Below are 25,145 nucleotides of genomic sequence, written 5' to 3' on the forward strand. Positions count from 1 at the left end.
TTATAAATGACATGTTAATTTGATTTCAAGAACATATTAAAAATTTAAAAAATAATTGGATAAATCTTAAAATAACTTAGTATTGACACGTCACCAAACCGGGTGTCACATTATTAAATTAAGACCCAAATTCGAGAGTGCACTAAAATCCAACAAAAAACTTATTTAGGAATAATATCAAAGTTTGTAATTAATTATTTATTTTTGTATATAAAATGATTTATGCATTACCATGCTTGAAGAATCATGAGATCTAATAACTCTTACATAAATGAGTGTGTTAGAGATAAAAAAACAATGTATTTTTTCCCAATAAATGAATAAAAAAGACTTTACATAATGACTACTTATTATTACTATTTACATGTTAAAAATGAAAAACCTAGAAAAGTTATTCAAACTCGGTGAAGGTAAAAGAAATCAAGGTTCCATCACTTCCACCTAGGTAGAGGTATAAGTTGCCTCTTTTTTGCAGGTCGCTCCACCCAAGGACAAGCTTTCATATCTTCGATAATACGAACATCATTGTCGATGACCTTGTTATCTACTGCATGTATAACTTGATTTAATTGTAGAGTTGGTGTCCCTTGATAGAACAAGTCATGGTACCAATACTTGTTGCCAACAGACTTGATATTTGATATCTCTACACCATTTGAATCATGCGATGAACAACTTGATTGAGGTAAAATTGTTGTCTCTTCCTGTAAAAAAATACAAGAAAAAAAGATAAATTAGTAAGTTATTATGAGTTTAGAATTTATCACTTTGCTCCTTTTTGTTGTTTATGTTACCATATTTATTCCCCTAGTGGTTAATTCTATTGACTAAAATCATATTCAAATATTCCCTAGCATTAAAAGGTGATTTATTTGGATGAAAATCATGCAACTCGTAAAAAATTTGAGCAAATATAATAGAATAAATATAAACATATTTAAGTGTACGGTGATAAACACTACGTAATATTACACTAATAATACCATTTGTGATTTGACTAATCACAAAAAAAAATTAGTTGTAGAATTAGCTTACAAAATATGATTTTAATAAGTAGATATATTGGTATCATGGTGATATTTTATGTTTTAACGCGTAAATTATCTAAGGATTTAACAACAATGTGACAACTATTATTTGAACTTAGAATAATAATATCATAGAGGCAATTATTGCTAGCAATAACAAATTAAAATTAAAAATGATATTAAATTCAAAGCCATATAACATCATAGTCAAACATAAACAAAATAAAGAGATGCATGCTAATAGAAATATCAAAAAAGTTTTAAAATGATACAAAGGAGACATATATGGTATGTACCTCTATTTTAATTGTTGAACCATTGAACCAATGATTAGATGACGGCGGATCAAAATATTGACATTTTCCAAATGAATTTTCTAATGGAGCTTCTTGCACAAAATGCTCCTTGTAAATTATACTAGAAGCATCGAAAGATGGATCCATTTCTATTCCCCGGCCAAATTGAGAAGTAGCTGCCTCCTGATTGATTAAATGAGACTGACCATCAATCGTGTTATCATGATGTTCTACGCAATGTTGGTCATCACAATTGTCAAGGAAAATTCCTTCGTGTGATTTATGATTTTCCACCAATTCAAAGATTAATTTACGAATAATATTTCTCTTGCGATAAGCCTCCTCAGGTGGAAACCAATCCAAATTAAGCTAGAAAATTTTAAAAATATATTAGATTTAATATATATATAAGCAATCATAGGAGTAAGTAAGGATTTACTACGAATTGAAATATTATAAAGTAAAAAATAAATTATGTTTTGACATAATAAAAAATAGTTTTATGTAATTTAAATGATTTTATAATAAGTCAAACATAAAAATTACTTACAAAGTTGGAGAGCTTGGTTATTTTTAATGGATTGAAATTAAATGGAGCTTCAGCCAAGAATAGCTCTAAGTAATGAAGTAAAAAGATGCCACAATCATATGAGTTTTCCTGTTGTGGTACCTATGAAAGACATTCAATCTCAAAATATTAGTAAAAGCACCATCAAATTAAGAAAACAAAAAAGTGTTCCTGAATAAATCAACTAACCATCTGCTAGAGATAAGTAAGAAAAAACTAAACATAACAACAATGTATGAATAAAATAATAAATTTTTTTCTTCTTTTAGTTAAATTTGATATTTTTTAATTGGAAATTCTTTAATAAAATAATTTTAACTCAGGAGGACAGAATTTGATCTCAACTAAGAAATTTATGGCCAAGTACTGATATAAATAATGCATGTGATAAATAAATAAAATATGATTTTTTTAAATCACATGTAAAATATTACACTTTTTCTTTACTTAATTCCCGAAACATAATACATATATTCTATAAAACTTATTAGGTTCAAATCTAACATAAAAAGAAAAGACTCACATTCATGAATAACTATACAATATAATTTTGCTATAGAAATATTCCACTTTCATAATAGTTTTCTAAATGATGTGAAGTTTATTTTTTAGAAAATAAAATTGAAAAAAATTTAAATTTAACAAAAAAGATATTTAAAGAAAAAATTTTCCTTTAATAATAATCTAACATTTTACAAAAATGTAAGTAAATAATACCTCAATTGAGAAAAAAGGCATATTCAAGAATTTTGATGAGAGATCTTCTCCACATGTTTCTTTCTTCCTTTCTTTCCATTCTTCCCACAAATAACTGTCAATTCAACAATATGAATCAATATTACACTTACCGAGTTATTCTTTTAAATTGAGAATACAAACAAAGATAAAGAGTAACAAAAATAGTTGACAAAATAAACACTAATAATCAAAAGATGAGAAAAAAGTTTAGACTTTAGAGTTTAAAATTCAATTTCAATGTGAAAACTAAATAAGCATACTCATATCACACAAGGCTATAAATTAGAAGTTAAAACATCGATCACACGTAAAAAAAGTTATACTCTAATTACTAAGTTCAATTGGGTGTCATGTGATTATGAGGCAACAATATTAATACTTAGTGGATCTAAAAGCTTTATAAATTAATTTAAAAAAATAGTGCAAAAGAATTATAGAATAACAAATATAAATTCGAAATGTAGTTTAACAAAAAATGAACAAGTACTTGTAGGCTATAACTAATTCTTGGCACGTGGGATCATCTTCTAAACGAAAAAAGTACATCCAAAATAAGAAAATTTGGAAGAGATAAAAAGGTAGTGACATGAGATTGAAGTGTATGGTTAAGAAATTCAAAATACCTTCGTACAACGTCTTTTATATTACTATGATATCCCTTTATAGAATCCAAGTGCAATATGCAGGGTATCCTAAGTGCTTTTTCAAGCTCTCTATCTGAAATATGAATCATAAAATAATCTTTGAGAAGAAAAAAATTTGTTTAAGAGAAGTGATTTGATATGAAAAATTAAAAAACTCACCATTAATATTAAGCACTTCAGCAGGATGACAAATTACTATTAAGCTCCAATGAAGACTGCAATCATGGCCAAAATTTTATTGTAATAAAAACATCAATACATATATTAACAACAAAGTGAAGAAAGAATTTGATAGTTACTTACTTGAAGTTCACTGGTATGAAAATGTAATCTTTTTCAAACAGATTTACTTTTCTTGTCCATTTACGAACACGTAGAAATGCTGATTTTCCATCACAGGAATTGGGTGAAATTTTGTCCATATCAGCCAACTTTCGAAAGAAAAAACTATTGAAAAAATGGAATCTATCCTTTTCATTCTCCTGTAACTTATTCTTCAAGTATCTGTCCAGATTGAGACATTTGAAAAATTACAATGTTTATTGGAATCAAATTATATTTATTAGAATCAGTATTAAGAGTTTTTTTTAACATTTCTGTAGAAGTGCACTATAAGTAATTTTAAATTTACATATTTAAAAGATGACAATTGAACAATTAGGGAAAAAAATGTTTAATCCATGATTTGCAAGAAGAGAATAAAAACTAAATACAAACAAGAAAGACATAAAAATATGTAAAAATTATTAAAAACAGATTATTAACGAAGGAACAAACAAAAATCTAGGTAAAAATATAACTTTCAAAAGGAAAGAAATACATATATAAACTTACATAGTGTAAAAGTCGATAATCGTATCATTGATATATATATTTGGTTGTAATAAATCAACATCTTTCTTACTGAGAGTTATAGCATCTGAGTCCCCTTTTGGATAGACAAATTCCTCAAATATCTGGAAAAAAATAAAATAAAGTGTTACATCATAAAAATATAGAGTTAATAGATATCCAAATTATCCTAATATTCGACCAAAAAATATTGTGATGCATAAATAATATGCTTTGTTAAAAATTAATGTATGACAATTTTTTAGCATATTTCTCTAGCAAGTTATAAACAATATAAGTAAACAAAACTAAAAAGAATTACAAAAAGGTTAAAACTAATGACATTGATATCTTTAAGGAAAAATAAAATGCTAAGTCAATGTTTATATGTTATGTGTAAGGATTATATATATTAATATATGAAGAATTACCATGTTGGAATTGGTTGTGCAAGAACTCCATCCACAGTCATTGAATGAAGCTGAAACTTATAATAAAATAAATTTTCAATTTTAAAGATGATGTATAACATGTTAGAAAAACACAAGTTAATAAGAATCTAGGTTTACCATATAGTGAATCATTTGTTGCAATATTAGATACATAACTAGATTCAGTATTTCGAGTCATGTATTCATTAGTAACTTGTGTATTAATGTCAACAAATGGAATCTGAAGAAAATAAATTGAACATAAATAAGCCATTTATTAAACTTGTAGTTTAGAATATAAACTCACAAATAGAAGTTAGACTACAATAAATTTTACCTGAGTTGACGGTAACAAAGATACATCATCATTGATATCTTCTATCATATGTTCAACATGATTTTTATAAGGTGACCAATTTAATAGTTTAGCAGCTTCCAACTCACACTTCTTTTTGTTATCAAGCATGTTTTCCCATGTGATCCAATCCATCCCAAAATTAAAGTTACCGCCAAATCCGTCAACATCAATGCCAGAAATATCAGCAAAATCATTTACTTTATCTACATGGAGAATTATAAATATATTAAGTTTGATAGGTTAAAGATAAACTGTTATTATTAGGAACCATTACAAGATCAATTTTATTCACTTCAAAATTCAAATTATTAAACATAAATTTTACCAATACTAATTTCATTTCTGTAAATAATTTTATATTTGATTATAGAATTTAAATTATACACTTGTATTTATTTTAATGAGAATTAAAATTAAACACCACATAACTTTTAAGGACAAAAACTCTAGAACACTGAAAAAGAAATAAGAGATTATGTTTTCAAAAAGTAACTATGAAATAAAAAAAATATTTAGAGAGGAGAATAACAAAATATTTGATTTTTCGAAGTTGAAATCTCATGGAAATCAAAATATTGTAACAAATAACATATACACAGCAAGTACTTTAGCTATTACATGAAAAAAATTGAAAAAGATTGTAACAAATTCAGCTTTCAATATTTTCGAAAAAATATCGAAATTTTTTTACCGGAAGGAATAATGTTGTTGTGGAATGCATCATAATTAGAATCAAGAAATTCTGAATGACAAGGAAAGTGATTCATCTTTGTAATATGTGATTTTGAAATAGCTGAATCGTAAATTCGAAAGACTGAATGGATGATTCACGCACATGAAAGAAAGAAAAAGTGGTGAATGGATTCTTCACATTTGGTCTTTATATATACTTTTATTATTATTTTTAATTTATTTTTTAAATATTTTTATCTAGCAATTACTTTTTTACTAAAAACATAAGATAACCATTTTAAATATAATTAAAACAAAATATTTAGTTTGACTTTTTAAATTTAGGTAAACATTAATTTTATTCTGATAGAATAATTTTCAAAAAGTAAAGACTTTAATTTTATTAATTTATTTATCAAATACATTTTTCCATGTTTTTTAAAACAACTTTTCAAACCGATGCTATTCGTGTTTGTTATTTAGGAAACTAGCGCAAAGGCGTGTGTGTACAAAGGACTACAATAAATACATTTCAATCATATAAAGAAATAAATTTATAATTACAAAACACAAATTAATCTCTACTTACAAAACAATTTATATAACATATTTGAAAAATAAATTAAAATTTTATATAATCCTTAGATGTCGCAATATGGCTTTTATCACTAGAATCGGAATAACATATCCTATATTTACTCTAAATAAGTCTGGTTGGAAAAAAAGTATTCATAATTTTAATATGGCCTATTTTTTTAATTTTAAAAAATACATTAACTTTTTTCTTTTTCTTTTCAAAATTAATTTTTATAAAAATAATTTTAAAATGCTAAAACAAAATAATTTATTTTTAATAACTTAAACTATTAATTTTGAAATCCAATAACATAAATATATATTATTTAAGATTAAAACATAATTAAAAGCATACAATTTTCTAAGATATATTTCAAAAATAGTTTTTATTAAAAATTTATTAAAAGATTTATATTTAAAAAATAATATAATTAAATATTGAAATGTTCAAAATAAGATTTTATAAAAAATTTATTTAAAACCAATTTTTTATTTAAAGATTTTAAAAAATTTGTAAAATTTTGATTACACAAAATATGTAGTATTATTAAAATCATTTTTAAAAAACTAAAACAAACATGTTCCATGTCTTTCACTAGAGCAGGAATTTTAAAAATTGCTACACTAGATGAACTATTTTAATATGAGATTCTACATGAATGTCAAAAATAGTGTTCTGTGTCGCTTATAGGCCCAACACAAAATACCCAATAATGAAATAAATATATCAAGTGCAAAGCAGATGTAGATCTTTATTCTACTTAAATTAGGTAATTATGCATTTAGGAGTAATGGTAGTCATCCAAATCAATTAGACAGTTGATCGTGAAATAATCGATGATTTTTGTTTTAAATCGTTCCAACTCTGACTTCACTTTCATTATCACATAAACTTTAGCATTAGATTTCTAACATTGTAGATCAGTCATCTTATCCACCACATTAGAAGTTCAAGTCCACCGTAGCAAACACTACTATTATTCACCGAACGACTCTAGTTCCGCCATGGAATAGTAGCAACATACGTGAGAATTGAAATCTGATTCCCGTGTATTTCCATGTTTAGATCTCCTTAGATCTAAAGATCTAGATCTTCTTTCTTAAAAGTTCAAATGTTGATTTCTTGATCTTCTTCCTCAAGTTTTAACTTCCTTTTCAACAGATCCTACTACATATTCATCAAATATGGTGGCATTCAAAGTCATTTGATCGGTTGTTCAAGGGAATATCACTGACGTAGCTGCTGAAACTACTTAAGATTTGTCTCATCTTCCCCAGAAATGAAAGTAGAGACAACACGTGATTAGGCATGCTATTTTAGTTCTTGAAGAAATGAAAGTATAATCCCACAGTAACCATGCCCATTTGTATCTGCAATCTGTTTTCTAAAAAATGACTATGGCACCAGAATTTGCGGAATAAACCTTTACACATGTATGAGGGGCTGAGTTATATTTTATCTATCTTCGCATGAGATTCTTCATTGATAAGAGTTGCCTAGAAGAATTGATCCTTGAAATGTTTCACGTTGTCAGAATAGGTCTTAAATAATTCAGAGACATGCCTCGGATGAATTAAACCTAAACCTCGCACATGATTAGGCGTGCTATTTTGGCTTGAATAAATGAAAGAAGAATCCCACGGTCAACACGCCCATTTATATTCGCATAAATATTAAAATAAAGCTTGATAAACGTCTATCTTAGTTGATGCTATTGCAAAGGAAATGTCATTAAATGATTCATGACACTGATTTTGAAGTCATTAAATGGAATACAAAAGCTCATGAAGGAGATTAAGATGTATGGAAGGGAATGACGCATTTCTCATATTCACTGAAGGATAGAAAAACACTTAGAAATGGGGGGTTTGAATAAGTGTGACTTTAAAAACTTGTAAGATAAAAACAATGAACACAATTATTTTTATCCTGGTTCGTTGTTAACGAAACTACTCCAGTCCACCCCCTTAGAGTGATTTACCTCAACTGAGGATTTAATCCACTAATCCAACTGATTACAATGGTTATCCACTTAGAAAACTTCTAAGTCTTCTAGAGTATACTGATCACAACTTGATCACTCTAGGAATTCACCACTTAGAAAACTTCTAAGTCTTCTAGAGTCTACTGATCACAACTTGATCACTCTAGGAACCTTTTACAAACAATGTAAAATAATGTTTACAAGAGTAAGATTGCTTCTTATAAAGCTATAATCACAACTGTGATATTTCTCTTAAGTTCTAAGCTTAACACTCACTAAATATTACAAGAGTTTGTGAGGTTGAAGATGAAGTTTGTGAGCTTTGATTTTGACAGCGTTTTGGTATTTTGCGTGAGTGTTCTATTTGCTGCTTCTGATCAGAACTTCTATATATAGGCGTTGGGAGAAGATGACCGTTGGGTGCATTTAATGCTTTGCGTGAATAGTACAACGCTGCATTTAATATTTCACACTTTTGTCAACTACCTCGAGCCATGCTTTTGCTGCTTTTACTGACTTTGCCTTTTGTAGCTTCTAACGTTCCTTTTGTCAGCCAGAGATTAGACTTAATAGCCTGTCATCTTGTACTTGCTTCTGAACTCATATTTGTAAATAACAACGTTTGAATTATCAGAGTCAAACAGCTTGGTGAAGAGCATCTTCTTGTCTTCTGACTTTGAAGAGCTTGAGCGTGATATCATTCAGAACTTCAGTGCTTCTGCTTCTGACTTCATGTTCTTCTGATGCTTCATAGTTCATGTTCTGATTCTGCTTGACCATCTTCTGATGTCTTGCTAGAGCATGTTCTGATGTAGCCATCCAGAACCTTCTGAGTCAGTGTTTCTGAGCGCTGATATGTGCATACTCTTTATATATTTCCTGAAATGGAAAATGCAAAGGATTAGAGTACCATATTGTCTTATACAAAATTCATATATAATGTTATCACCAAAACATAGAATATTGATCAGAACAAATCTTGTTCTAACATTCTCTACATAACCTAATGTATCCATATAGTGGAGACACCCCCTCCTCATTTGGATGATGGTCCCACCTCTGTATAAGCCCAGTTCAAGCCACCCTTGCGGGCGAAAGCAAAGACTATCGCCAAGGGGTCCAATTCCACCCAGCCGGTCAAAATGTCTCGGTATGCCTTCTGAAGCATAGTTTACATAGTGTTCATAGACAAATTTGAAAAGGATACACATTCAAATAATGTGGAGTAAACAATCAAGCTCAAACACAATCCCTCCCATCAAAGGGTGTCAAGAGCTGGGGAAATATTTCAAAAGTAAAGCAAATGTATTGAAAACACTAACTTGAAAAACCTAAAGAAGAGGTGAAAATAAAAATAAAGATATTGGCTTTATCTTGATAAATAAGGTTGATTTCTTATGCATGTTTAGTACTAACAACAAAATATCACAAATGAGCTTAACTAGTAAACAGAAACAACAAAAACTGTGATAAACAATGATGTTTAATGGTAGGAATAAGTTTTGTGGCATGTCACAAATGAAAAATAAATAGTAAAATGATGCTTCATAAACCTTTATGTGTGCCTCGTACATTAATAATCATATGATCCATTGTGCACTATCAACAGTTTGGATTACATCGAAGGTTGTTCATGAAGTTGCTCTGCCTCTTAGGATTTTTCCTAGTTTATGTTTTGTTACTTGTCAATTTAGTGTTTTGGTTTAATTGTTGTAATTGAATATCCTCGTATAGTTGCACATTATAGGTTTGAGTACTAAATCGTTTTTATGCATGCATTTATCAAAGTATTTACATAAAGTCAATACAATATATTTCTAATTAATTAGTCATATATTTGGATCAAGAAACACATGAGAGTATGATTCAAATCATGCCAAGTCTCGATTCAAATAACTAAAAGTGTGATTTGTTAGACGCTGGCCTTAGGATCTAGAGGGGGGTGAATAGATCTTACACAGTTTTACGGAATTAATTGAACTTTAAGCGGAAGTGATTCTGAATCGACTCGCGTCTATTCCGAACCACTATTGAAACGATTGTATATGTGTTAAAACCACTAACCAGCTTGAGATAAACGATAAGAGAATACACTATAGAATCAATACGTCGCTCTATTGAAAATCAATTAACTTCTTATATGATGAACGACGTTTGCAATGCAGTAATAGTGAAATAAGCAAAAACACAAACACTTGGTGATAATGATCAAATTGATGGTGATTCAATATGTGATGGATTGTGATGTTTATATACGTTCTTAATTCACAATCTTAACACTCGAATCGTTGATCAATTTGCTATTATAACCAAATATGAACAGAACGTAAATGAAAAGGTAAAAGCGACAAGAACACGATATTTGTTTAGGCAGTTCGTCGATCGTCCTCGCTACGACTACGTCTGCCCCCAATTCCAAACTGAAATTGGGAAATCTTTCATTAATGTTGAAAGTAGTATATACAAAGAAGATAACAAAGCGATAAACCATAAACCAATTATGTCGATCCTTTGAATCTTCTTCCCCCTTAATCTTGAGTCAGATCAAGGTTATCCAAGAGCTTCACTTGATCCCTTTTCTGCAGTGTCTTGAATTGCCTTGAACCCTTGTTCTTCAATCTTCACACTCAGATGGATCCTCAATGAAACCTCTTGATAAAAACCCCCAAGAAACACCTATCTTGGAGGACAAAACCCGCAGATTTTATTCACCAAAAACCCCACAAATCTTCACCCACTAGGAATCTTCAATTCCGTTCCATGGACGTTATCGAACTCGATCACTAACCCTCAACGCAAGAATGATTATGTGTAATTGTGTTGGAGATGACGAAGAACGAAGATGAGAAGCCTTTGTGTATCTTTCAGTATTTGGTGTTGTTCTCAATAATTGAACCTTGGACAATATATATGAGAGCTAATCAGTTGGAGCAGAGAAAAACAGAATTTTTGGCATTCTTGATCAGTTAGGTCGACCTCTTGTAGTGCTTAGGTCGACCTAGCAGAGGTGCATAAGCTTGAATGGTATTTTCTACCAGTTAGGTCGACCTGTTTGGGAAGTAGGTCGACCAGAATTCTCTTCAAGTGCGTTTTTGGGGCAAATCTTCAGTTTAGGTCGACCTAGTTGATGTGTGAGTCAACCTAGCAGAAGTATGTGGAATTTTCTCCATTTTAGGTCGACCTGGGTTGACAGTAGGTCGACCTAACTGCTGCTTTTCTGCATTCTTCTTGTTTTGCTTGTGTTGAGTCGACCTATATGCATAATAGGTCGACCTGTTCTGACATGAGTGATCAATGCTTGCTTTTCTTTGAGTTTTCTGCTTCCACCTTGTTGCTTTGCTTCCACCTTGTTGCTTGTATGCTTATTGAGTTTGCCATGAATCAAAAACATCTTTGTGATTGTAATCTTGTATTCACATGATTCGAATAAGGTAATATGTTGACTCAAATTAAATTAAATGTGAAAATTATATTTTTCTTTTGAGTGTTTGACTGAAATCATAGAAAAAATTATTTAATTCATAAAAAGCTTGATTTGAATCATAGAAGCAGTATTTTTTTGTTTTATTCTTGATTCAAGTTATTCACTCTATTGAGTCGACCCATACCATTTTCTCTTGAATTGAATCAAATAGGTATTTTCTCTCATTTTATGACTTATCTCCAACACATATGTAAATAATTTTTCCAAATCCCTATTGTTCTCTCTGGTTGAACAGGTGGCCAGCGACGGTTGGCATGATCTTCGGTGATTGGTTGAGAAAAAAGGGGATTGTACCTGCAAGGCACTCCGATGCCAAAGTAAGTGAAGGAACAAAGAGAGGTACAACAGAAAATAAGGGATCTTGGGTCAAAAGTGAATTACCTTGCCCTCTAGGGATAGAGGGCTACTTATAAGTTTCCATGGGGCAGAATTGACCTCCTATCTTTTTGGGCTTGGGCGTGATTTCTGGCCCCGAATATAAGGGACCTTGGACTAGGTCCTGGATAGTCGTGCTTGGAGCAATATCCGTTGTCGGGGACGGGATCTCCACGTGCTTGGTTAATCTCCAGTCGTGCCCGGAATGTGGGGTAAATGGCATATGTAACAGCCCGGGCCCCTCGCAAGGCGCTCCCGGCACTGTCACCTCACGATCTTCTTTACCCCATCACAAGTAGAGTTTTTGTCATTCGTGGGAATCGAAACATGTACCCTGGGGTTCAAGTACATGTTCATTCCATTCCCACTACCAATTAAGCTACTCAGACTCCTTTCGGGATGATCGACTGACCCCACAAACCAACACGGGTCTTTTCATCATGATTTTTCCTCACTCGCACGCTTTCGAGAAACTTCCTAGAAGGTCACCCATCCCTAAATTGCTTCAAGTCAAGCACGTTTAACTGTGGAGTTCTTATAGAATAGGCTACCGAAAATAAGATGCATCTTGTTGGTATAGGTAGTACCCATCAATCCTTATAAGGAATCCTTCAACCATGAAGTCCCATACCTGCACGGTCTCAAGATTCCTCTCATTCCAATGTGGCAACCACCCTTGCCCTCTTTGGATTCAGGTGTTACATGCGGTGCAACCACCCCTCGCCTTCTTCGGCCTCGGGTGTTACAGCATACCCTCGTGGCTTTGGTGTGTTGGGCCAATTCTTATTGGGCCGCCTTTTCTAGAGAGTGGGTTGGGAAAATTGGAGCATTGGGTCAGTCCAGGACAGGATCACCCCAAGTTGTTGCTTCCAGGCGTGGGAGCGATAACTTAAAGTGGCCACAGACGGGTAGAGCGGACTAACTGAGGAGAGTGTCGAGCAGGGCAACAGTTTTCGACGAGGCCGGTCGTCAGACGGGGAGAGGGACAGGTGTCTGCTGGGAAGAGAGGTAACGTATGAGTGGTAGCCTCGAGCTTTGCGTTGCACTTAATGCGTCATGATGATTGCAGGCCTAGTGACTATGGTTTAGGTGTTAATGATGGCCCTTTTAACTCCTTATCCCAAGCGTGCGCGTCACATAAGAGTTTAGTCATCTATAAATAGTTCAATTTTCTCCATTTAAACTTTTCACGTTTCCTTTCCACTCTCCTACCTCTCCAGTATTCTGGTGTCTTCACCGCCATTATCTCCACCGCGAACGTTCAAGCCTCACACTTCAGATTATCGTTCCAACTTTCACAAGTAAGTTCGAACCTTTGTCTCGTTTGTTTCTTAGGTTCTTTACTTGGAAATGCATGTGGTGGGATAGTTCTAGTGTGGTTGACGATTAGTTTCTGGCAAAATGTTGGTGGTTTACGGCGGAGATGTAGTGTTTTTCAATGTTGATGAGAGCTAGACCGTAGGTATTATGTGAAGAATCATGCCTTTGCCCCTGTTATCTTAGTTTACCGTCAGATTATGGTTGGAATTTTCCCTTTGCATGTGTTTTCTTGACTGCAGCAGTTGGTAGGGTTTCAACCACAATCTGAATTTGCGACACGCTTTTTCACCTCTGTTTCTGGTGTTTGGCTTTTCGAGTAGGGGTCTGCTCGAGGATTTTTGGTCCCCGGGTCAGTTTCACGCCCTTTCACTTGATTAGCGGTGGAAGGGTGGATTTGATTTGATTGTCAAATTCACTTGTCCCCTATGTTTTTTAGGTGATCATGGTCGAATCCGAGGACAATCGGGCGCTGTCTTTTGGCTCGGCGTCGTCCTCTGCTACTCCTCCCCCAGAAGAAACCTACCGTGGATGAATGGGAAATGACCGAGGTTTTGAACTCAGAAAGTTACTTTGCTACGAACAGTTCATATGTACATACTGATATCGGTGGGCATGTGGATCTAGAGGGAAACTTGACTGGGTCATATCGGGGCCTGGGGAAGACGAGCGGGTGTGCGACGTCTATCTGACCGATCTGATTCCCATGTACGAGGTCGTTTTCAAGGAGATGAGGTTCCAGGTGCCTTTTACTGATTTCCAGATTTTTTTCTTTAACCACCTCGAGCTCGCACCGACTCAACTTCGTCCAAATTCGATTGCTTTTCTTCGGGCGTTCGAACTTACGTGCCAACACCTCAAGATCGGAACCACCGTCTCGTTGCTCTTTTACTTCTTTACCATGCAGCGTAAGATGGAGCATGGGATGGGTTTCTCTGGAGCATTCAAAGAATCTCTTCAAGCCCTTCTATGACTCCCTCAAGCACTTTAAGATGCGTTACTTTCTTCACCGACCGCAACTGACATCTGCTCGAAACTCGGTGTTCGGTCGTGTGCCGATGTTGGACCCTCAGGGACGTCCAGTCAGGAACAATATTGGTGAGCCGGGGACGACGAGGAGGCCAAAGTTTAGGTTCTAGTGGTCGTTTGATCCCTTTGGTTACTCTACCGACCAGTTCATCACTCGGGTTGGTGAGCTGGACAAGGATGGCCAAGATGACTTTAAGGTTTTATCCAACTTCGTGCAGAGTTTCTCCCTGGTTCAAAAGGTGGATCGGGCTGGGAAATTGTTGGTCGATGAGGATGGGGAGCCAGTAATGGAGTCTCGTTATATCAATGCTAAAGAATTAGTCGTATGTGGCTCGGTTGAGGACGTCATGGCCCTTTTGGGTACATGGTTTGCATTATCTTTATTTTTTGTTTAAGTGTTTGGCCGATTTTTTCATTGACTAACCTTCTACTTATCTAGTTTTGTAGGATCAATGGCTACCCGTCAAGACAGGACCCGTATGCACGCTCAAGGCAAGGCCAAATGGGGCCAGGAGAAGTGATGGTAGTCGACTGGGAAACATGCACCCTGCTCCGGCCACTGGATAAGGGACCTCCTCGTCTTCCCTGGCTGGTATTAGGTCACCTCTCTGGGTCGTGGACTAGAAGAATCCTTTGATGCCCGCAATTGTTCATCCATCCCCTCCTCGTCAATAACCTGATTCAGATGCCTTCGTCCAGAACAAGCGGAAGCGGGTGGATGTTGTGGAGCCTGTGGATTTAACCTAGGACGATGCGTCCCACCAGTATCAGCTTTCGTCTTGCTTCCATCAGCGCAAAATTTTCGAGGGTGGACCCTTTCTGACTATTCCCCTAGCTGAATTCCTTCATATCGAGGGGTTGGAGGCTTTGGCCCGGTAGAGGATTCTGGCTCAAGATTCTTCTTCGTTCATGCAGGTCCTTGAGCTGGCTGTTTTGTATGCTAAATTTGCACCCCATTCGGTGTAGATGTTGTAGAAGATTACTGATGATTACAAAAGCAAGGTGGCCGTTCTGGAGAAGAGTCACACTGAGATGCTGATTACCCGAGAAGCGAAACTGACCGAGGCAAGGTTCGACTTGGGTACCAGCACCAAGGCTCATGCCGAGAAGGAGGCATCCTTGAGGGATTTAGGCTTGCGGCATGCCCTGCTTATCTGGACTCTGTACGGGTTGATCTTATCTTCAACGGTGAAGGAAGCTGCTCTTCGGAGATCCATGGCTCCCGTGGAGGACGAAACTGAAAAGGAGAGGGCCCTCCAGACTCGGGTGGATTTGGTCAATTATATTCGGGTCTTGGATGATGATTTCTTGGTTACCACTCAGGACACATATGACTCTACCATAGCCCAGCTGAAGTTGAAGAATACGGGGGTGAAGTTGGTGACCGAGGGCACCGGACCTTTCCACCGAGTCGAGGATGGTCGAAGATGGGAGTGTAACACCCTATTTTTATTAGATTTTATTTAATTAGGATTATTTGATATTTAATAGTTGTTTGTGTGTTTATTTAATTATTGTTTGAGTAATAATTATTTGATTGTATGGTAATATATTACTTAGCTAATTAATAAATGGTAGAATTTTATTAGAATTAGCTATTTGGCTTAATGGGAATTAGAAATGAGAATAGTTGATGGGTTAAGTCCAATGAGATAATGAGAGTTAGAGGAGAATTTTATGAGTTAACCTAAATTAGATAGAAAAATATAAAGAAGAGTAGAGAAGAGGAAAGAGGCAAAAGAGTAGAAGAGAGAAGAGAAGAGGATTGCAGATTTCTTGAAGTTAGAAGGAGAAATTCAAGAGGTAAGGGTTTGAATACAAGTTCTTGTAGAATCTATGATTGGGTAATATTGTGTATGCTTTCTATGCTCTCAATTTCATGAATTTAGAAAATGATAGGGTTTATGTGAAATCAATTGGATTTTGTGGTTTGTTCATGTTTAATGTGTTGTATGAATGACCCATGGTTAGAAATGTTTAGGAACCTTAAATGTGTGCTAAATTTGCTTTCAAATGATGTATGGATGGTGTATGGGTTAATGGGTGTTGTATGAGGGGATTAGGGGAGAAAAATGGTGAAATCTGAGTTTTCACGCAGCCTGGGACGACCTATGCAGAATCTGAGTCGACCTAAACAGTCTAGAAAGCCAAAAATCTATTTTTCCTTCAGTTACGTCGACCTAGAGGAGTTTTGATTCAACCTAAATGAGTTTGCATCGACCTAGAGGTTCAATTTTGAGCAGATTTTGTAAAGACCATAACTTTTGATCCGTAACTTCGTTTTATGCGCCGTTTGAAGCGTTGGGAAGCTAATGAGATTTTCTACATGATAGAGTAGTATTGATTGGAATTTGTTTAATTTAATTATGATTTTATTTGAAAATAACATGTAGTTATATGTGTATGTTATGGATGAATCTTGTATGACCAATGTTCATGGAGGCCTTATGAGATGTTAATATCATGAACTATGTGATTGATTGATAAATGCTAATTGATGTGTGATATTAGATTGAAAGTCATGTTGTGAAAAGTTGTAAAGATGTGATTGTGTAGTTTAAGAGATAGAGAGATCGTCTTAAATGCATGAGTCTTGTTTTGTTGCACACGTACACAAGCATGAGTCTTTGAAAGTGGCAATGTTGGGTAATCTCGCGAAGGTTATTTACTTGTCCCAAACCTAACGAGTATGGGGTTTGAAAGCTTAACGAGTATGGGGCTTTGAGGTGGTTATCTTGTCCGTAGAGAGTGGCAATCGGCATGACCGAAAATGATAACGGAGGGATCCACATGCATATTGCATAGAGTCACACTTGAGTCGCACATGTCGGTGTGAAATGTTATTATGTGTGATTATGTGGTATGAATGTGTGGATGTGAATTTGATTGATATGCATATATGTGGAATGATGAATCATTTGATATGAATTAGAGAATGTGATGAGAATGAGATATATGTGATTAATACATATTTGATGTGAAATGTGGAGTATATATATATATATATATATATATATATGAGTGATATATGTGTATATATGTAAATCATCAATATATGAGGTCGTGAATTAATTGTGATGCTTAATTGTATTGAACATGTTAACTTTATATTGGAGATAAATGCATGTTTTGAGAAGAGTATAGAATTGTGAAGTGTATGCTTATTTGTGTTGCATTTCCCATTATTATATTTTCTATTTAGAATTTGAATTCTTACCCTTCTGTTTGAATGTTACCCTTGGTTGGTAACGTGCAGGTTCAGAAGAGTAGTTGCTTGATTCGTGGCTTAGCCGAAGAATTCCGAGGTTTCGTTTTGATTAGGTAGAGAGTCATATGCTCTGATCATATAACACTTGGGGGTTTTCTTAGACTTATATTCATGTTTGAATATTGCTATTTCTTATGCTTTGTTGAATATTGAATGTATGTGATGACTTTTGGATATGTGATTAAAGGCCATTGTAGCCTAGAATTGTAATGTTCAAGTATCAAAGATATTGATGTTATTTGAATTTGGTAGATGAATATAGTATGGGATATATTCATTGAAATCTTTAATAGCAATTCGAATTGTTTTCCGCAAGCGTTTATGCATAATGTATGAGAACATGAGATTACGTTTTGTGTTACAATATGATCTTTGCGTATTATGGATGTTGTATGTATGTTATTTTGGGATTTTCATTTGGTGAAAATCAACATGTGGCGCCTTTTTCCTTTATGCATGCTTACTCTATTTGATTGTATGATATATTTGGGGTTAGAAAAGGGGTGTTACAGGGAGCGGCACCGAGGAGTCTGGTAACCGAGGGAGCCAGGACGTGCTAATGGATGAGATTGCTTGAGGTGTTTTGTTGTGTTTGTTTTAATGTGTTAACAGTTTGGACTGCGAGCCATTTCATTTTGGATTTCTTATTCTCGGAGGGGTATGCCCCCCTTTTTGGTAATGTATAAATATTCACCGGCCCGGGCGTGATAGTTCGGTATCAGGCACATTTGTGGGGTCTGCCCATTTATTTTGTTTCCATTGTTCGTCTGAGGAGGGTGTGGCGAGCTCTTTATATGAAAAATGGCAAAATACCCTATTTGGTCCCTTAAGTTTACCCTCTGGTTCACTTTGGTCCCTCAATTAATTTTCGTGCCAATTTGGTCCTTTAAGTTTCTAAATGTAATCACGTTTGTCCTTCCGTTACTGAAACGTTAGCCAAAGGTCAGAAAAAGCGTCCAGATGGCAAAATGTGTGATGACGTGATTCCAGATGGCATAAAAATGGTTACGTGTACACATAATGATATTATAGTCCTTCAATCAACCCTCATTCAGTAGTAGCAAAACGAAGAAGGAGAAGTGGACTGCGAACAAGAGAAGCTGAATACGAAGAAGGAGAAGGAGCGATTGCAACGAAGAGGAAGCACATACGATTGAAGACGAAGGCACTATACCAGGTAAGTATTTTCTGCACTATATTAGGTATTGTTATAATTTAGGGTTTAACTAGATTTAGGGTTTTGTTTATTTAGGGGTTTCTGTAGATTTAGGGTTGAAATATTGTTAATGAACTGTGTTAGGTGAGCATGGACGAAATTCTGGAACTGAAAATTTACCATGGTGGTCATTTCGTTAACTCTGATTTTAGTGTGTACGAGGGAGGTGTGGTTGATAATTTGAAAGTAGATGCTGATAAGTGGAGTTATTTTGAGTTAGTGGGTGTTTTGAAAGACTTAGGTTATAGGGACTTTGAGAAAATGTATTACAAGGATCCACAATTAGGTATGAATTTGCTAGTTGATGACACAGGTGCTTTAGAAATTGCAGACCTTTACAGGGTGCACCAAAGTGTTGACATTTACATTGAACACACACTGTCTCAACCTGATTTTTATGATGGACCAGTGGATGATGTTGTTGTTGAGCCTGTAGATGAGGTTGAAAAGTTTCTTAATCAGTTACATGATGAAATAGCTGATAAATTGGATCAGATGAATGCTGACAATGTTGGTGTGGAAGAAGGGGAAGTAGGGTTGAATGGTGATAATGTTGTAGAAGAAGAGGAAGTTGGGTTGAATGGTGATAATGTTGTAGAAGAAGGAGAAGTTGGTTTGAATGGTAAAAATGTTGCTGTTGAAGAAGGAGTTGCAGTTGGTTTGAATGGTGGAAATGTTGCTATTGAAGAAGGAGTTGCAGTTGGTTTGAATGGTGGAAATGTTGCTGTTGAAGAAGGAGTTGCAGTTGGTTTGAATGGTGGAAATGTTGCTGTTGAAGAAGGAGTTGCTAATATAACTGGAGGAAATATTGATGGTCAGTCAAACAACATGGGTGAGGTTCATGATGAAAGTGATGATGATAGTGAGGATGAGAACTTTCAGTATGATAGTGCCCTTGAGGTATCATTTGAGGATGAATCTGATGATTATGATGACATAGATGAGGATGAACTTGCTGATCTCATTTCACATGACAGTGATGGAAAGTCTAGTGGGAAAAAGAAGCACATGAAAGATACAGGAGAGTGTAAAGGGAGTGATAATGACAGTGATGATCTTCAAAGTGGCTGTGATAGTGATGACAGTAGTGGAATTAATAGGAAGAAGTACCCACTTTACAAAGAAAAGAAAGATATGTCCAACTACAAATGGGAGCTTGGTATGTATTTCACTTCCAAGAGTGACATTAAGGATGCAGTGATATCATATGCTGTGCAGAATGGTAGAGATCTGAAGTTCTTAAAGAATGACAAGAAAAGAGTAAGGGTAAGATGTAAGGATGGCTGTCAATGGGAGCTCTACTGTAGCAAGTTACCAGATGAGGATTCTTGGCAAGTAAGAAAGATAATTGATGAACATAATTGTAGTAGGGAGTACAATGTGAAGTTGCTATCTACAAAGTGGTTGAGTAAGAGAATTCAGAACTCATTGAAAAACAATCCTAGGTTAAAGGTTAAGGATATAAAAGAGAAGGCTTTGAGAAAGTGGAATGTGGGGATAAACAAGACCAAGGCAATAAGAGCAAGAGTAGCTGCCAGGGATAAGGTTGATGGGTCATTTTTGGGGGATTACAATAGGATATATGACTATTGTCATGAATTGTTGAAAGCAAATCCAGGATCTACAATTAAGATGAATGTGGACCCTGTTCCTGAAGGTGTTGATGACCAAAGACCATATTTTAAAAGGCTATATATTTGTTATGCAGCTTGTAAAGAAAGCTTCAAACTAAGTAGACATGTTATAGGATTGGATGGCTGCTTTCTGAAGGGACTCTGTAGGGGCCAAATTCTGGCAGCTATAGGAAGGGATCCTAATGATCAAATGCTTCCTATAGCATATGCTGTGGTGGAAAGTGAAAATAAGGATAGCTGGACTTGGTTTTTGGAGTTGTTGATTGCTGACCTAGGAGGTGCAAATGAGTGTTTAACTTACACTTTCATTTCAGACCAACAAAAGGTAATGTACAACTTCCTCATTGTATATTTATGCAAACTTACTATTTCTATAATGCAAACTTATTATTTCTATGATGTAAACTTTCATTTTCAGGGGCTATTACCTGCAATGGATGAGTTGTTGCCCAATGTGGAACAAAGATTTTGTGTTAGACACTTGTACAATAATTTTAGGAAAAGATTTCCTGGAAAGATGTTGAAGGAAGTTATCTGGAAGGCAGCAAAGTCAACATATGCTCAAGCTTGGGAAAGAGAGATGAAAAGAATGAGACTGGCCAATGAAGAAGCATATCTCCATATGATGAAGACTCCACCAAGGTTTTGGAGTAGATCCTATTTTAGGACAACCAACAAATGTGATGCTGTGCTCAACAACATGTCTGAGTCATTTAACAGTGTAATTCTTGACTCTAGAGGAAAACCACTTGTGACAATGCTTGAAGAGATCAGAACTTACCTTATGGAGAGATGGGCAAAAAACAGAATGAGGTTCCAAGATGTATCTGGAAATGAGATTTTACCCAACATTAGAAAGAAACTGGAAATAACTAGCAATTTTACCAACATGTGGCTTGTAAGGTATGGTTGAGTATTGTATATTAGTGTTGTTATCTATTGTTAAGTATTGTATATTAATTGCATCTATTTTTATTGTAGAATGGCAGATGAGCATATATTTGAAGTGAGGCATTTGGAAAACCCAGCTGAGACATTCAGTGTGAATCTGAAGGATTTGCGCTGCTCGTGTAGAAGATGGGAGCTAACAGGTCTCCCTTGTGTCCATGCAATGGCATCCATGAAGAGTAGGAATTTTAAGGTTGATGATTACATTCCTGACTACTATAGGGTTTCTGCTTACAAGGCAGTATACAAGCATGTCCTCTATCCGGTGAATGGGTCTAATTTGTGGGTTAGGACTCCATATCCTGATGTTCAGCCACCTAAATATAGGAAGATGCCTGGTAGACCAAAGAAGAGAAGAAATCTTGAGCAAGGAGAGATTGATGGGAGTGACAAAAAGATGAGAAGGACAGGTTTTATTATTAAGTGTTCTAGGTGCAAGAAGGTTGGCCATAACAAGTTAACTTGCAAGGTGACACCACCAGCTCAGCCAAGTCAAGCAACAGTTATTGATGCATCTCAGCCAAGTCAAGCAACAGTTACAAATACAAGTCAGCCAAGTCAAGCAACAGTTACTAATACAAGTCAGCCAACTAGTACCCAGGTGCCTGCAACTCAGTCCTCAGCATCTACACAGGCTTACATGAGTGCAACACAATCTTCTAGAGGAAAGCAAGTGAAAGGACAATGTTCAAGAGGAAATGTAGGTAACAACCAGTCTTCAAAAGTGGATGGGAAGTTACAAAAGCTTGGTGTACGAAGGCCATTTGTAGCCCCAGGACCAACAACAAGATTATCTGCAGCAAAGAATGTGATTGGACCTACAACTAGAAGGACTACCCCAACAAAGAGGCTCCCATCAAAGAAATTTACTTAGTCTTACAATTAGTATTAATGTAATTTGAATTCTGTTTGAACAATTAGGGTAATGGTTAATGTATTTTGAAGTCATTTTGAACAATTATGGTTGTTGTTTAGGTTCTGTTTGTAGGCATGTTGGAGAAGTCTATTATCAACATGTTTATGTCATGTTTGTATTTTGAAGACAATTTGAACAATCATGTTTGTTATCAACATGTTTATGGTTAATGTATTTTGAAGACAATTTGAACAATTATGTTTGTTATCAACAATTATGTTTGTTGTTTTGGTTCTGTTTGTATGAATTTGGGAAATATCATGAAATGTGTTAATGTCATGTTTGTTTTGGTCTGTCAAATGCATTATACACCAAATATGCCAATACTAAAACTCATTTCATTTCACAATTGTGTTACAATTACACATTCAAACTACACATTCAAAAACCAGAAACATCCTAATTGCCAATACTAAAACATCCTATAAAACCAAAAACATAACATTACACAACATATAAACTTCCACTTTTGAAACTTCTTCAATTGGCCTTGAATTTCAGTCACCCTATTCCCTAAATCCTCATTTCTGCACTTCAGTTTTTCAAATTCCTTGGATAAGATTTCAAACTTATGTATCAAATCTTCACATTTGTCTTCCACCACTTCCTCATTGAACCACTTGAAAAAACCGCAACCTCTTTGCTCAGACCCCTGTAAATAACAAATTTGTATCAACAACACAACCTCTTCACATTGCTTTAACATACCAAACCAAAAATTAGGGCTTACCTTGTAATTGATACATCCCAAAAATTTCTTTCCGAAATTCTTGTCAGTGTTTGCCCTACGAATCACAGCAGCATCACCACAGTAACAAATTGGCATAGCACGAGCCTTACTAAGAACGCAAGACTCGTTGCTTTCTGATTTTGTCTCTTTGAAGAACTCAGAACAATGTTTTTCCTTCATGGTTGGTGATTATCAGAATGGAGATGGGAGAAAAGTGATGAACACGAAGGAGAAGGAGAATAGAACAAGAAGTGCAGAGATGGGGAGAAGGAGAACGTGAAATTGAATTGGGGAGAAGGAAAACCTAATATACTATGACACATCACCTGCCAGCTAGACTAAACAAACGGACGTTATAGCCAACTTGACGGACAGGACTGACGTGATTACATTTAGAAACTTAAAGGACCAAATTGGCACGAAAATTATTTGAGGGACCAAAGTGAACCAGAGGGTAAACTTAAGGGACCAAACAGGGTATTTTGCCTATGAAAAATTAATAGTGTGTTGTTTCCCAGGAAGTTTTACATGTTCAATGTATGGGTATATGTGTATGTTGTTTCCCACGTTTCTTCATGCATTAAATGTGTTTTCGATATTATCTATGCTAGTATCCTCCTTCTTTTCCTCTATAAAAATGGAGGTTTTGAGGGCCTTTTGCTTCTTATTTTCATCTTCCTTGTAGTGATGGATAATTCCGAAATCAAGAAGGTTTCCAAAGAGTCCCAGCCTCGTCCTTAGGTGAAGAAGAATGGAGGGTCTCCTGAAGCTGCTCCCCGGTTGAAAGGGGATCATGCCATGATGACCCGGTCGAAGTCTTCTAGGAAGAAGGATGCTTCCAATGAGCACAATTTTGATTTTGAGAGGGGTGAAGATTATCTTCAGTATATCAATTCAGAGGAGTTCTTGCGCCATAATCAAGAAGTCTAATGTAGCTTCCTTGTGTTTATGTTTTTTGTACATTGTTTGATAAATTAATTAAAAGTTTCTCATTTCTTTTTACTTATGTATGTTTCACGTGTTGTTAGTCATACCTTGGGGTAGGGATTTTGCTCGGTCTGATATACGGTCCGACTGAGGTGAATCTCAGGCCTCGTTGATTTGGGGTCCGAGTCCCACGGCGTGAACGATCCCTTCGGGAGCAGGGCATTCTGCCATCAGGGTACAATTACGACGAGGGTGCTCGGTGCACGTGCCCCCCCGAAGAACCAAGCATTTTCTCGATTAAAAGAGTAGGCCCTTGTCGTTTCGTTTCAACATGAGGTGCTAAGCCTGTACCTAGGTCGCACCTATAATTTCGAGCGCTCCCACCGAGGTATGTTTGGCTCTTAGCTGTAATACAGTTTAAGCTTTTCAGCGTTCCATGGTCGAGCAAGTTCTTCCCCCTGTAGGTTTTCTAAGTAGTTTGCTCTGTTCCCGGTTTTTGCCCGGACGCGATAGAGGCCTTCCCAGTTTGCAGCGAGCTTTCCCTCGCAAGAATCTTTATGATTTCTCGTGAGTACCATACTGCCTATCTCGAATTTTTGTTTGATGAATTTCACGTTATATCCTAGGGATATCTTTTGTTTGAGAGAAACCTCACGGAGAGCAGCACCTGACCGGACTTCTTCGACCAAGTCGAGTTCCTCTCTGACGGATTCGTCATTCATTTCCTCTTCTAGAGGCTCTTCAATTCGCCTGGTGGGCTCGTATACTTCTACTGGTATTATGGCCTCGGTTCCGTATGTTATCCAAAAAAGGGTCTCCCGGGTCGTCGAATGAGGGGTATTTCGGTAGGCCTAGAGGATGTTGCGGAGTTCTTCGACCCATCTCTTTTTGATTTCGTCAAGTCTTCTTTTAAGGCCTCTTAGAATTACTCTGTTTGCGGCCTCTGCCTGTCCGTTCGTCTGGGGGTCTTCGACAGATGCGAAGTGTTGTTTTGTTCCTACCCTTGTGACAAATTCTTGGAATTTTTTGTCACTTAATTGGGTTCCATTGTCGGTAACGATGGTCAAATGTAAACCGAACTTAGCGAGTATGTTTCTTTTGTAGAAGCGGAGAACGTTGTGTTGTTATCTTGGCCAGTGGTTCTGCTTCAGAAACTTATTCTAGTTGGAATCAG

General features: G+C 35.5%; 2 protein-coding genes across 2 annotated transcripts; both read right to left on the reverse strand.

Annotated features, from left to right (window-relative positions):
- Positions 1–431: 431 nt before the first annotated feature.
- On the reverse strand, positions 432–14,225 carry LOC131619253 (probable ubiquitin-like-specific protease 2A). Its single transcript, XM_058890369.1, has 12 exons — positions 14,150–14,225; positions 4,874–5,097; positions 4,675–4,777; positions 4,537–4,592; positions 4,109–4,230; positions 3,578–3,778; positions 3,434–3,489; positions 3,254–3,347; positions 2,610–2,703; positions 1,875–1,994; positions 1,325–1,693; positions 432–704 (listed from the first exon to the last, which is right to left on the reverse strand). The coding sequence occupies exons 1-12, from the start codon at positions 14,223–14,225 to the stop codon at positions 432–434; spliced, it is 1,788 nt and encodes a 595-aa protein (XP_058746352.1).
- Positions 14,226–22,682: 8,457 nt separating this feature from the next.
- On the reverse strand, positions 22,683–23,224 carry LOC131619254 (uncharacterized). Its single transcript, XM_058890370.1, has 3 exons — positions 23,045–23,224; positions 22,820–22,966; positions 22,683–22,736 (listed from the first exon to the last, which is right to left on the reverse strand). Exons 1-3 carry the CDS (start codon positions 23,222–23,224, stop codon positions 22,683–22,685), a joined length of 381 nt encoding a protein of 126 aa, XP_058746353.1.
- Positions 23,225–25,145: the final 1,921 nt, after the last annotated feature.

The sequence above is a fragment of the Vicia villosa genome, linkage group LG7 (genome assembly GCF_029867415.1).
Source record: "Vicia villosa cultivar HV-30 ecotype Madison, WI linkage group LG7, Vvil1.0, whole genome shotgun sequence".
NCBI classification, from domain to species: domain Eukaryota; kingdom Viridiplantae; phylum Streptophyta; class Magnoliopsida; order Fabales; family Fabaceae; genus Vicia; species Vicia villosa.

What these genes read in the sequence shown, in the direction of transcription:
- LOC131619253 (XM_058890369.1), bottom strand. Translation starts at nt 14,225, where the DNA reads ATGCTCCATCTTACGCTGCATGGTAAAGAAGTAAAAGAGCAACGAGAC. An exon ending in CTTTGTTACCGTCAACTCAG is followed by an intron (nt 4,778 to 4,873) that starts GTAAAATTTATT and finishes TATTTTCTTCAG; the next exon opens with ATTCCATTTGTTGACATTAA. An exon ending in GTTCAACAATTAAAATAGAG is followed by an intron (nt 705 to 1,324) that starts GTACATACCATA and finishes ATTTTTTTACAG; the next exon opens with GAAGAGACAACAATTTTACC.
- LOC131619254 (XM_058890370.1), bottom strand. Translation starts at nt 23,224, where the DNA reads ATGAAGGAAAAACATTGTTCTGAGTTCTTCAAAGAGACAAAATCAGAA. An exon ending in TGGGATGTATCAATTACAAG is followed by an intron (nt 22,967 to 23,044) that starts GTAAGCCCTAAT and finishes TGTTATTTACAG; the next exon opens with GGGTCTGAGCAAAGAGGTTG. An exon ending in ATGAGGATTTAGGGAATAGG is followed by an intron (nt 22,737 to 22,819) that starts GTGACTGAAATT and finishes TTGGTTTTATAG; the next exon opens with GATGTTTTAGTATTGGCAAT.